The sequence below is a fragment of the Castor canadensis genome, chromosome 4 (genome assembly GCF_047511655.1).
Source record: "Castor canadensis chromosome 4, mCasCan1.hap1v2, whole genome shotgun sequence".
Classification (NCBI taxonomy): Eukaryota; Metazoa; Chordata; class Mammalia; order Rodentia; family Castoridae; genus Castor; species Castor canadensis.
In genome coordinates this window covers 3,887,501-3,899,936 of record NC_133389.1, presented here as the reverse complement: position 1 = coordinate 3,899,936, position 12,436 = coordinate 3,887,501, and the positions used below count along the sequence as shown (strand labels likewise).

Genomic DNA, 12,436 nt, shown 5'->3' with positions numbered 1-12,436 from the left:
AGACAAATATTTTTGTTTTTTGTATATGTTTTTTTTTTGGGGGGGTTCAATCTTCCATAGCGATTATTCTTGGTAATAGCAATATGGTTCTCAGATCAAACATTCCTTCTTTTATGAGTTGAGATAGCCTGATGTTACAAGAGGCGAGTAAAATAGAATTCAAAGTTTAAAGTGGCCACACCAACAACATTACAGTATTGGTAATCTGGTTTGCATTTCGACTTCTGAAATATGATCCTATTTGAGAAGTTCTATAATTAATTTCTATAATTAGTTATAGAATCAGCCAAAACCACATAATCAGAACTCAACAAACCAAAAACCCCAAACTGCAAAATTAAAACAGTTGGCATATTTTTGTCTCTAAATAAATATTATAAATAATGAAATATTTATGAGAGTGGAAAGTATATATGAGTAATTATGAAGTCATCAAATCAGGCCATTTTGCACCTGAGTTGCCCCTCTGAAACTTGCAAGTCCTAGAAAGCTGTCATCCAAAGTCCACAGGGCTTGGCCTTTTCATTGTATTTATTCTGAAAGCTGCACACTGCTCTGATTTCACATAGATCTAAAATATGGTATTTATCCTGCATGTTCAGGTGGTAAAGCAATCAAGAAAAATATTTCGGTCCTTAGCAGCTTACCTCATTTTAAAGGGAATGCTGACTGGTAGGTCCATGCTGGCTGAGAGCTGCACGAAGGGTTAAAACATTACAGGTCCAAGTCGGGTAGCCATTATAAATGTTACCCAAATAAAAGCCAGAAACAGGAAGCCAAAAACCAGGTCCCTAAGGCAGGCATGTGTCTTAAATGATATCATTTGTCAAGTTTCCAGCATCTTGTGGTGGGGAGCACAAAAAGCAGGCCTGTGCCTTCCTGAGGACAGTACAGTCCCATTAGCTGCAGTGTTCCTCAAGCACCTAATGTAGGATTTCCACTTTAATAAGCAGCAGCTACTTGTCACGACACTTTCATGAAATAAACACTGAATGGAATACTAATGATCATTTCAGAGGCTCCATCTCACCCCTGAGAAACTTCATTCCATGGAGTCAGACAATAACAATTTATAAAAGAGATCCTGCAAAACTTCTGTTCTTTCTTTGCAAACTATCCCCTGGATTTTTTTTTTTTTAATGTTGAAGTCAGTTGATAGCAATAATCGTTGTCAAAGGGACTGGAAATTACATTGTTGGTATTTTTCATAGGCAAAACAGATCTGAAGAAGTAGCATTTAGCTTTTAAGATGTCCTGACTGGATCATACTGAATCTTTGGGATGCCATCCTTTCTCAAGAGATAGCTCCTTCCATCCCATCCTGCCTGGCCAGCAATCCAACACCCACCGAGCAGCGTGGGCCACACGGAACACTGAGAAATCATTCATCCACTGTGACTGCTCTGCCCTGGCCCCTTCTCTAAAACAAAGACTGACAACAGCCCTGAATTATGGACGCACTTTTTGTGATATGTAATACAGTTGAGAAGAAAGGTGCTGGGACCCTCACACCATTTCACCTCCCATTAGAGGCTGGTCTTGAACACTAATCCCAGAGGATGAAACTGGGGCTGAACTATGACCCTCAATTTACAAATCATTTTTCAAAAGAATGAAAAAAAAGGGTGAAAACATATTTTTGGTATTATCTGAATGGACAGAATCTTTCATGCTTGTTTTCTAAGAATAAGTGAAAACAGCATGCCCTGCAGTTTCTCAGTTTGGGGGACGGGGGACACATGAGGTTTTCAGATTATGCTTTATTTTAAACCCGGGTGTTTGAATTTTATTTTTACATAGCTGAATTTAGTATATTCCCTCAAAACACAATAAATTTCTATTCTGTAGCTTAGGGGATCCATCAGATAAAACGTTGGTCTTTCATCTTTATTACCCTACCATTAAAATGAAAGAAACCCGGACTCACTTCAGTTTCAGAGAGGCAATTGAGTTGGTAATGTCTTTAGTTCTGAGTCTTTACGGAGGGAGAAAGTGCATTATTGGGTAGATTTCACACGTCTATCTGCATAGGAAGCAACTAAGCCTCTCAGACATGTACTATGTTAAATTTAATAATATTCTTTGATTAGATTATTTTATTACAACATTTTTCCACTACCAGTCATTTCCTGGGCACAGTTACATTCATAAAAACCTGTCCCCCACCCTCTTTGTTTGGGGATCGAAGAGCAAGGCAAAGTCTCTTTCTGTGTTGCTTCAGCTGTTAGACCTGAAAGGGACAGATTAATAACCAAGCACCACAGTGGACAAGCCTTTCTTGTCCAGTAGCCCTTTGCTATGACGAGGACACAAAGAGCCTCACATCAGGCTGCTACCCTTCTTCATAACTCAAAAGCGTCACAGTGGCGATGGCCTCCAGTGCTATTTGTCTTTAGTGCAGTTGTGACACTTCGGCATGATCCATAATTTGGTAGCTATTTACCGTGACATTTCCCTTCAGTGCAGGCATAACATTCAGTGAAGCCATTATTTGGTTCCATTTACCATATAAATTGTATTGTTGTGCATGCATGCTGGCAGCTACATTAGGTACCTGAAAATGAGTAAATCTCGTAACACAGATGCCAACAGTTAGGATTTCCTTGCCCCTCAGATGCAAGGAAAGGATGAAATCTGGCCCCCAGCTTCCTGGAGCATCTTTAACTCAGCTCATATTAATTGAGGACGTTGGATGTACTGAAACCCAAGACTCTGAAAAATAACCCGGTGGACTTCACCTTGCACTGGAAAGGCACTGTTGGGATTTTGACTTCATGATGAAGGTGGCAGCAGCGTTTGGGCTTTGAAGGTGAAGGACCAGTGGGCCAGCTATGGCATGATCGGGAGAGAAGGGCACACATCACAGTTACCTTTTGCATGTGGTTTACAGACGTGTGTGAACCATGAGGTGACTGGCACAAAAGGTGATTCATTCCACCAGAACACTGGAGAAGTGAAGGGGGAACTCAGGCTGCTGAGATCAGTTTCCACAACCAGAGATCAAAGACGACTTAGGTCTCTGTAGTGCATGGAGCCGTGTGACTTGAGTATGCAGGAACAGGAAGAGTACTGTGTTCTGTGCTGTGGTATATGCGTCTGTGAAAAGAGCATATCTATCTTTTTTCCCTTTCTTGTGCATATACTAATTTTTAAAAAGCCTTCTTAATTCTGTAGTACCCCTTTCTAAAACCTTTCTGTCTATATGTAAGTTTCCAATACCAATTTGTTTCTTAAAAGAAAAGGGAGTTTTTCTACTCCACATGTCTTACCACGATGACTGTGTATAATAACAGATACCTCTCTAAGATACATCTGTGTTTGCTGAATCATTTTTCTCATACCTTAGCAAGCTCAAATTTTGGGGAGAATTCTCCCCCAAATGTCTAGTTAGATAGTTGGTTAGTGATTTATGGAAAAAAAGAGGCTATTTCCTGAGCACATGGGCTGTGAAAATACATGGCTGCCTTTTGCTAACCTCTCACTTGTGAACCACCTATCAGCACAAGAGCAAGCTCTCCCAGAGCAGAGAAGACTTTGTGAACTATTCTCAAGACTGATTTTAAAACCTCATCAAGCTGAGGACATACTGATTCCATCAGGTCCTGCATCAGGAATTAATTTACTTCCCTGGAACAATAAAATCTGGAATGAGACCGTCCATGAGTAAAGAATCGAATATAACCGTTTTACCTCTTAGCCACAGAGGGAACTTTTATTGGAATTTTTTTTTCCAAGGTAGAAGCAGGGTGTGTGTGTATGGGGGATTATTTATTAACACCTTACTTTTGTTTAAGAATGTTATATCCATTACCAACTAAAAATAAATTGATTTGAGTAATTCTGAGGCATAAAGGGGTCGTTTTCTTTTTCCTTTGATTTGTATCATTGTTCTATTTTCACAGCTTACTGTTGACAGAGTGAGGTAATTCAACTACAATTTTTCCAGTGTTTTTCCCCATGTACATATAATCGACAGCCCGGAATATGGAGTCCAGGCCAGTGAACCTGCCCTCTGGAGACAGGTCTCCCAGGTCCACCTCGCAGATCAGGTCCCCACCTGCATACAGCTTGAGCAAGTGCTCCATGGCTGCCTGGTACTTGGAGAAATAATGGTTCAGGAAGAAGCCATGGATGCTGGCTGATTTCCTGAGCAGTTTGCCTGGCAATGTTGCTGCTTTCACAGGTGAAAAGCCAGTGGGACTTTGGTAGCCAGAGATAAACCCAATCACTACCAAGCGCCCTTTGGTGGCCAATGCGTTTACAGCCAGGTCAAACATGGCTCCCCCAACAGATTCATAGACCACATCAACACCTTCTGGATACTCCTGCTTGAGCACCGTTGCCACCGGCTCAGTTTTGTAGTTGATAGGACGATCGCATCCAATGGATTTCAGAAAAGCAGACTTCTCTTCAGAGGAGCAAGTTCCAATTACATGGCACTTTGCCTTCTTTGAAAGCTGCACAGCAAACTGGCCCGTCCCCCCAGCTGCTGCTGTCACCAAAACTTTCTTCCCTTCTGACAGTTCTCCAAGCTCATTCAGGCTGATATATGCAGTGGTGCCACTTACCAGCAGGGTGAGATACTCTGGTTTCACTGAAGGCACTGGAGTCGCACTTCTGGCAGGCACAACTGTGTACTCAGCAAAGGAACCAGATCCCATGTAAGCCACAGCCTGGCCCACTGTGTACCTGGCACTAGCGGAGAGGCCTAAGGCCACTACTTCACCAATCCCTTCAAAACCTATGTCAAAGGGGGGCTTCACCGATGGGTCATAGCGGCCAGCTGAATAGTTTATGTCCGAGGCGTTAATCCCAACAAATCTAGAAGAAAACAAACAAACATGTTAAGATGGTTTTTATTGGTTAAGGAAAAGCAATCTGTCTAATTCCAGTGACTGTGGAGAAGTTGGTGAGCTACAGGATCTGATAGAGTTCGAGAAAATTAGTCCTGTTGAAAAAAATCTACCAAGTATTACTTTATTTATTTTTTTGTGGTGGCACTGGGGTTTGAACTCAGGGTCTCATGCTTGCGAGGCAGGCGCTCTATCACTTGAGCCACTCCACCAGCCCCAAGTATTACTTTGACAGTGATCTTCATTTAGAGTTTTGGCCCGCTTTATTCTTTCATTATTTGGGAATAATTTCATATCACTTTAATCAGCAAGAGGTTTATTTCACATACCTTTACTTCTCTTTCAAAAGGAGAAATAAGGAAAAAAAGTCGGGAAGCCCTTATGATATACAAACTTCAGGAGCACTCTGAGTTGGAAATTAACTGCTCTCTTAACAAAGATATCAAAAACAACACTGGGTTAAAATATATCCAAAGAAGAACACGTGTATTGATTCTGGCAACAATTTAACACTTCAGATAATAACAGTAATGACAAATGATATTATTAAAGATTGATGGAAGCAGCAAAGTTGCTACATGTTACTGCCCGGGTTGTTGGAAAAGGCTACAGCAAATTTTGTCTCTGGTGTAAGGGTATCCAGTGTGAAAACACGTATTTTGATGAATTCAACGAAAATTGGGAAGAATGATTTTTACGGAACACTCAACATTTCACAGTCCCCTTTCAGATGAAAAGCAAAGCAAATCGTCATTGTGTTTTTCCTCAACAAGAAGCAGAGATAGAACGCGATTAATACCAGATGATTACTTTCATTATGGTATACAGGGTCACTTTAATTGTGAGGCCAGTATTTCTCCAGCCCTTTTTTCATCAGAGGATACCTCATAACAAAAATATCCTGATAAGCAGAGGAAAAAAAGCCATCTACTAAGAATGTCAGGAGGTGACTTTGACACATAGGGGAGTACCCCAAAAATGTCATTTTCCCCTGTAATGAAATGAAAAGATGGTAGTACCTGGTGTGTGTGTGGGGGGGGGGGGAAGCTGGTAAGTAGGTTGCTTTAAAAGAATTCACTTTTAATTTAACTTAATAAACCAAACCTGTGTAAGAGTACACTTTCACTGTATATGGGTAACACTTTGCACTTACAAATTTCCTGTGCATCTTTACATATTGTGAAAACAAGGAAATGGAAAATTATCTTATTTCAAGCTGCCTTCAAAGTCAGTTCACCATGGCCCCAGTAACATGCTACCGAATTCGGTACCCACTATGATGTTCAATAATGAGAACTGGGAAAAATGAGTTTGGCTCTTTTTTCATGTGGCATTTAATACCAAGATTCCTACATTCTATTTTTAGAGAAGCCTTTAAAAAATATCTAGATGTATACCATTTTCCCTTTAAATTTACACAATTCTCAAGGCCTGGCCTTTTCTGAAAAGGGCTAGCTTCCAGGACTTTGCTTCTGGACTTCAGAGAGCCTACCCAGGGCAGAGCCCAGCTGGAGCGCATCTCCGAGACCAGCCTTAGGCAGTAAAGCTGACTCCAGGAAATGCGCCCGCAGGGGTGGAAACCATGGCAGAGTTTGCTTAGAGGTGGGGGGACAGGGGCCCAACCGCCAGTTGCTCTCCGCGCTCCTTCGCCCACAGTTAACCCCTTCCTGTGCCCTCTCCCACTCGGGGCTGATCCCCCTCTGGCTTCTCGCAGACCCAAGCCCGGTGGCCGCTCCTCCGCGGGGAACCCGGGACTTGGGGTCCAATCAACGCCCCTGAGGCAGCCAGCCCGCGTCCTCCCCACCTGGGAACCCGCGCGCCCTGGTTCGGGGGAGGCCCCGCAGGACACAGACCCAACGCCTCTTCTCCTCCGCCCCCAGCGACCGCTTGCCACCTCCTTGGAAGAAGTGGAGAGACCGCGCAGGGCGCGCTCGCCCAGGAGCGAGGGGAGGGCGCAGCCGTGCAGGGCGTGGGCAGCAGAGGCCAAGTTTGGAGGGGAGGCCGTGGGCTCTGCTGGGAGCAGCAGCAGCAGCGAGGGTTTGCGCGGGACTTTGCTAGAAAAACCCCAGCGATCGCCGTGGTTACCATCTCTGGCAAGCGCCGGAGCTGCCCCGCAGGCCCGCCAGCCGTGTCCAGCTCAGCTCGCGCCTCCCCTGCGGCGCCCTGGCCAGCGTGCCCGCGCCACGTGTGGGCGCTTCGGGGGTTCGTCTCCCTCGGAAGTGCCGGGCAGCCGCCCGCGACTGACCTGTGCGAGCCCGCGGCCTCCCCACCGTCACCGCGGGGAGAGACATCAATGACCCCTCGTCCCGCGAGGGCTGGGGACGTCGCCCAGATCCGCCATCGCGGTCTCGGCTTCCCGGCCGCACGGAGTGCTGGAGGCCCACGCCCTCGGTCCCCGCGCGGTCAAGATTCTTCCAAGCCCTGGAAAGGCCGCGATGGAGCGCAGCGGCGGCTGGACCTTGACCTTGCTACGTGCACCCCCGGTTCCCCCTCCCCAAGCCCTGCCTTCTTCTAAATCGTCCGCGTCGTCGGGGAAGGAGGCTCTCTCTGGCTGTTGGCGACAGCTCGCGGCTTCTCGGCCCCGCACACCGCGCTCTCTCCCGCACACCCCGCCTTGACGCCGTGTCGCCGCTGGCGGGGCCCCGCCACGGCTTAGGTCGCACTTCGGTCCTTACCTGGACTTGGGGAAGAAGCTGCGGGAAGGTCGCGAGCCGGAGCCTTCTGCTCCACCATAGACAAGTTCAAGGGCAGCGGGCTCAGAGGGAGAGGGGTCCAGTTCGGGAAGCGAGGACGGAAGGGGGAGCGAGTCACAAAAAGACAGAAAAGCCTCTGGGAAGGAAGCGTGCGTTTCGAGACTCTTCCTGCACCCCCTTTAATTGAAAATGTGTGTTTGTAATGAGTGCAGGATCCTAGCAATCCAGCAATCCGACGGGTGGACCTACTGAAAAGACAAAAATCCACAGAGCCCCCCCCCCACAAGAAAAATAAATGAGACCGGTGCGGGCGTTCCCTAAATATATACCCTTCCAAAGCCTCGCGGCTTTTTATACTAAACAGTGCCGAACCTCTTCGTTACGTTTATTGTGAAACAGGGCGACCCTGCAGAGGGGGAGGAAAACACGTTCCTTTGAACAAACACCAAATGGGAAGATTCAAGGCCACAGCAAACGCCTTCAACACTGGAGGACAAAACAAAAGTCGTCAAAACCATACTTTCCTCAAAAAAAAAAAAAATCAATTAAAAAAAAGTAAAGAAAAAAAATCTCGGCCTGGAGACCGCACAGAAATATTTCATCCTCCCGTGAGCAACAAACCGTTTATCAAGTGCGCCTTCCCCACCCCCCACTTCTCTTCGCCATTTCTACAAACTCTTTGCTCCATTTTCTTACACTTGAGCAGAAAATCGTTAGAAATATTTGGAAACGAAGTAATCTGTCACCCTCTTACGAAAAAGCTAAAAATAGCACAGAAACCGACTTGACCTGGTGGTGCCTCTCTCCCTTTTTTCAAGGGCTGAGCAGAAGGCAAGACAGGAACTTGTCTTGGATGCATGAAACGGGAAGGTGAGGACTGGATGAAAGACCACCAATTATACATTCTGGAGGGGTTATCTGCCCCTTCTCCCACCTTTCCTCAGTGGTAAACTTTCTTATCCTAAATCCATATCTGCCTTACAAGCACTTCCCTCCTTGTGAATGAAGAATTTGTATTTTTTTAGCTGCAGTGAGATAGTTCACTGAAAGAACAAAGTCAGTCGGAGCACAATTAATACCTCCAAAACACCCGACCCCCCCAACAAGTGAATTTGGGCTTGGGCTTAATATCCATTCATTCCAGAGGAGAATATATTATGCTAAAAATGAGAATCGCTTGCATAAAATTTTCATGCAATTAGCACTGCTTAGAGGATATTTGGTACTGGATTAAAAGGAACTGAACTGCAGTGAATTACAAAACCTCTATTCCAAAAAAAAAAAAAAAAAAAACCGGTAAAGTGCTGGTCTATGGACCTTGTTTGCAAGAATAAAGACCGTCCGTCCCTCAGCTCTGGTAGCGGGCTCCTCGACCGAATAGCGAGGAGGAGGCAAGAATTCTGGCCCCCTTGCAACACACACAAAACTGGCTTTTTTTTTTTTCCTGTTGCAGATTCAAGGTAGAAGTTAGAGGTCAAGTTGTTCATCTAAATATTGTACTTATATTAAAGGGATTCTTGGATATGTGAAAGGAAAAAAAAAAAAAAGAGAGAGAGGCGTAGATTTTAAAACAACCCAAATTTTTGAGCTCACAATTTGGGAGCCTGCGCTCCTACCACTGAATTCAGGGACCAACATTGCTCCCTGCGTCAGGACCAACACCGGTGACCCGGGGTACCCAACTGCGCTGCCGAGACACAGCAGCCATTTGGGGAAGGAGAAGGGAGGGGGCTAGGGCGATAGCAAACTGGAAAGGACAGCGGTGGCCAAGAGAAGACACCCCGAGTTACCACTGGCAGGTGGAGAGGCCCAGCCCGGAGAGGCCCAGAGCCCCGGGAAGCCAGCAGAGCAACCTCTACCGGCAGGGTCCTTCCACCCGCTGTGGTTCTTAGTTCTCTAACTTCCCACCTTCTCCTGCCTGTCTCCTTGGGGCGCCCCCTCTCCATTTCCCACCTGTTTCCAGAAGGAATCTTATTCAAGCAGTTGCGTGTTTATATATTAGTATTTACATTCAACACTATATCACAAAAAAATAAAATTTAAAACGCCTACGTGGAACTCACCCCCCCTCCCAATAGTTGGCTTGGACAGCTTTTCAGTCCGGCCCCATCTCAACTTCTAAGCAAATCACCGGTGCGCTCTGGATGTTCCAGGTAAACACACACTCAAGCCCTGCTTTTTCACTTGTCAGAGTGGGAGTCCTTAGTCACGGCTTCAGTGAATGCCTAAAGCAAGGACGGACAGACGGACGGACACACACACACACACACACACACACGCTGCCCCTTACAGCAAAGCACTCCCTACTCACCCCCACCACTCAGTCCCACCCACTCCTCACTCATTAACTAGGGTTCCAACAGGTTTCCAAAAGTTTCATATGGTGATCAACCTTCTTGCTCAACAGTCTTGTTTGGAGGGCTGATAGGAATCTCTAAATCCCACTGAGTAAGGGTAGCCTCAGTCTACTTGGGCACGTACGTTTTGTCCTTCAAACCTTGCAGGGCACTTACAATACTTTCTGGCACACAATTTACAGCCAGAACTAAATCCTCCCTTCCACAATTTTATTCAACCTGAATCATGCCATGCTGGAACCACAGGGATGGGGCTTAGCAGGCCAAAGGGCATAGAGGAGCCCCTGGCCGGCTAGGGGGGCAAAGGGGACGCGGCACAGACTCCAGCCCGCATGGCTCCGACAGGGAGGTCTCTTTCCTTCGGTCGCTTCTCCGCTTACTAAAGATTAGTGAGGTGGAAAGACATTAAGGTAGGGAGTGTGGGGTGGAAAAAGACAGAAGGTCTAACAACAACCCACAACCCGAGTGTCACCGAATGTCTGCAAAGCATGCAGGCAAATGCAGCCGTGCTTCTGCCCAGCCCTGGCCCTACTCCCTGGGACACGAGCCACGCGCCTGTCCTTGCACTCAGGGGACAGACAACAGTCATACAGCACTGACAACAGGCAGACTACCACAGCAAGGTGCACAGCAACACACCCAAGACAGGCTCAGCCAAAGGGAGAAGGTTGCCAGTCTTGAGGGAACCCGAAAAGCTACTTGGGTCCCAGGCCCCCTTCCTCCAAAGCAGGTTTACCTAAACGTCGCAGTTTTGTGTCCGGGCTGTTTCTGCTCCACTACAGATTATGTCATCGCAGGAACCGTGGGTGCGCGCGGGTGGCCCGGGCGGGGAGCCTCCCTTTCTGGGTCCCGTCGGTTTTATTTAGGGAGCGGGAGGGGGAGGAGAGAGGGCTGGGGGAGGGGAGGGGAATCCCAAATTAAAATAACCCCCAGTTACGGGGACGTTCGGTGGCTCGGATATTCACACCAGCAAGTCACATTACATTCGCCTTCGCCAGATGGCGGCGGGTTCAACTTCCCGGGATCTCGCAAAGTCAGGCTGTGCGCCCGAGCGCGCGCCGCAGTGTGGGCACGCGGGCGGCCCGGGACAGCCGCTAGCAGCGGGGCTGCGCGAGCCGGGGACCGGGGCGGGGGCGCGCGCCGGGCTCACCGGTTTCGGACGAGGAGGTCTCCGTCCCCGGGGAGCGGCACCGGGCAGTCCCGGCGCAGGGTGACGGCCTCGCGGAAGTTGGGGCTCAGCCGGGTCACCACCAGCTTCTGCATGGTTTTGGGGATGGCGGAGCCCTGGAAGTCCAAGAAGTGGCGGGCATACGACATGTCCACGATGGCTCGGGCCCCAACAGGCGCCAGGCGTAGCATGGCCCGCGCTCGCTTCCGCCGGCTGTCTGCGCCGCCTTTGGCCGGGGTAAAGGCCAGCCCGGGCCGCTCGGCTCGGCTCGGCGCAGGCGGGTCCGCCCCTCCTCCGGCCCGCGCCCTCCCCTCGGCTCCCCCCCTTTCCCACGACGCCCGGGTCTCGCCCCCGCCCCCCGGCCCTGCAGTGCGCTTTGCCCGGCGTCGCCGCAGCCCCGGCGGAACCCCGGCGCGCCAGCCCTCGGCCCCGGCCCGGCACCGCGGTCACCGGGCCGCTGCTCCTTTAATCTTTTTGTTTTGGTTTGAATCTGCTCGGCGCAGACTGGCCAGGGATCCTCTCCGCCCTCCCCCTTCCTCCCGGCGCGGGAGAGGCACCGGATATCCCCACCCTCTCCACGCTCTAAAGCCGGATTTGACTCCTCCAACAGGGGGGCGGCGAGCGAGGGGGCCCGTGCTCGGGCGATCGCCGCGGCCCCGAGTGGCGGCGGTCCCGGGCGTCCCCGAGCGGCGCGACGCGGCGCCGGGCGGCCGGCTCAGGCGCCTCCCCTTCCCGTGCGAAGCGTTCACTTCCTTGCAAGGTGGTACGAATCAACCCCGAGCGCGGCCGGGGCGGCGGGGCACGGCCGGGGCCTGGGCCATGCCGGGAGCCCCGCAGCCAGTGCTCGCGCACCAGCACCCCCAGCGGGCCGGGGGAGCCCGCTGCACCCTGCGCCCCGGACCCAGGGCCTCCTGTTCCCGGAGCGCCTCGCCCGCGCCTGTGCCCTAAGTCTGTCCCGTGCAAGTTGCACGAACTAAGCCATTTTATTTACCTTGGCCTAGATTTCGTGGTTTTCCACGGATGTTTTAAGTACCTCCACAGGACGGTTACAGGTTTCCCATTGGGAGAGAACACATACTGAAGCAGGAGGACGGAATTCCCAGAGCACACAAACATTTTAAAGTTCTAGGTGGGACTGCCAAGGGGCTTAGTGGGACTGGAGACGTTGTGATGATGTATGAAGACCTCATTTTCTCAACCAGCTGGGAAGATCTGTCCTTCCATGGGGTCAATGTTCTAACTGTGTGCATTAGCGAAATAATTCATTTTTTTATAGAGGGCCAAATTAAATGTTTCCACGTTTGTCTGTGATGAGCTAAGTTCACCTTTAAATTCCTAGTAAGGTGTGTATTTTAATTTAAAAAA

The 12,436-nt window shown here is 49.0% G+C and overlaps 2 protein-coding genes across 4 annotated transcripts in view; one reads left to right on the top strand and one right to left on the bottom strand.

The window, feature by feature from the left end:
- Positions 1–3,684: 3,684 nt before the first annotated feature.
- Positions 3,685–11,365, bottom strand: Ptgr3 (prostaglandin reductase 3). 3 transcript variants are annotated; one of them, XM_020173392.2, is made up of 2 exons: positions 11,054–11,365; positions 3,685–4,821 (listed from the first exon to the last, which is right to left on the bottom strand). In XM_020173392.2, exons 1-2 carry the CDS (start codon positions 11,260–11,262, stop codon positions 3,897–3,899), a joined length of 1,134 nt encoding a protein of 377 aa, XP_020028981.1. In that variant the 5' UTR covers positions 11,263–11,365; the 3' UTR covers positions 3,685–3,896. The 3 variants fall into 3 exon arrangements, with proteins under 3 accessions (XP_020028981.1, XP_020028982.1, XP_020028985.1); XM_020173393.2 differs by lacking the exon at positions 11,054–11,365 and adding an exon at positions 10,640–10,779; XM_020173396.2 differs by lacking the exon at positions 11,054–11,365 and adding an exon at positions 7,529–8,262.
- Positions 11,366–12,420: 1,055 nt separating this feature from the next.
- Positions 12,421–12,436, top strand: part of Tshz1 (teashirt zinc finger homeobox 1) — a 72,233-nt gene continuing 72,217 nt past the window's right edge. The window contains exon 1 of the transcript XR_012446970.1: positions 12,421–12,436. This exon is cut by the window's right edge and continues 965 nt beyond it. The gene's annotated coding sequence lies outside the window, so the exon portion shown is untranslated.

What these genes read in the sequence shown, in the direction of transcription:
- Ptgr3 (XM_020173392.2), bottom strand. Translation starts at nt 11,262, where the DNA reads ATGCTACGCCTGGCGCCTGTTGGGGCCCGAGCCATCGTGGACATGTCG. An exon ending in GACCTCCTCGTCCGAAACCG is followed by an intron (nt 4,822 to 11,053) that starts GTGAGCCCGGCG and finishes GTTTTCTTCTAG; the next exon opens with ATTTGTTGGGATTAACGCCT.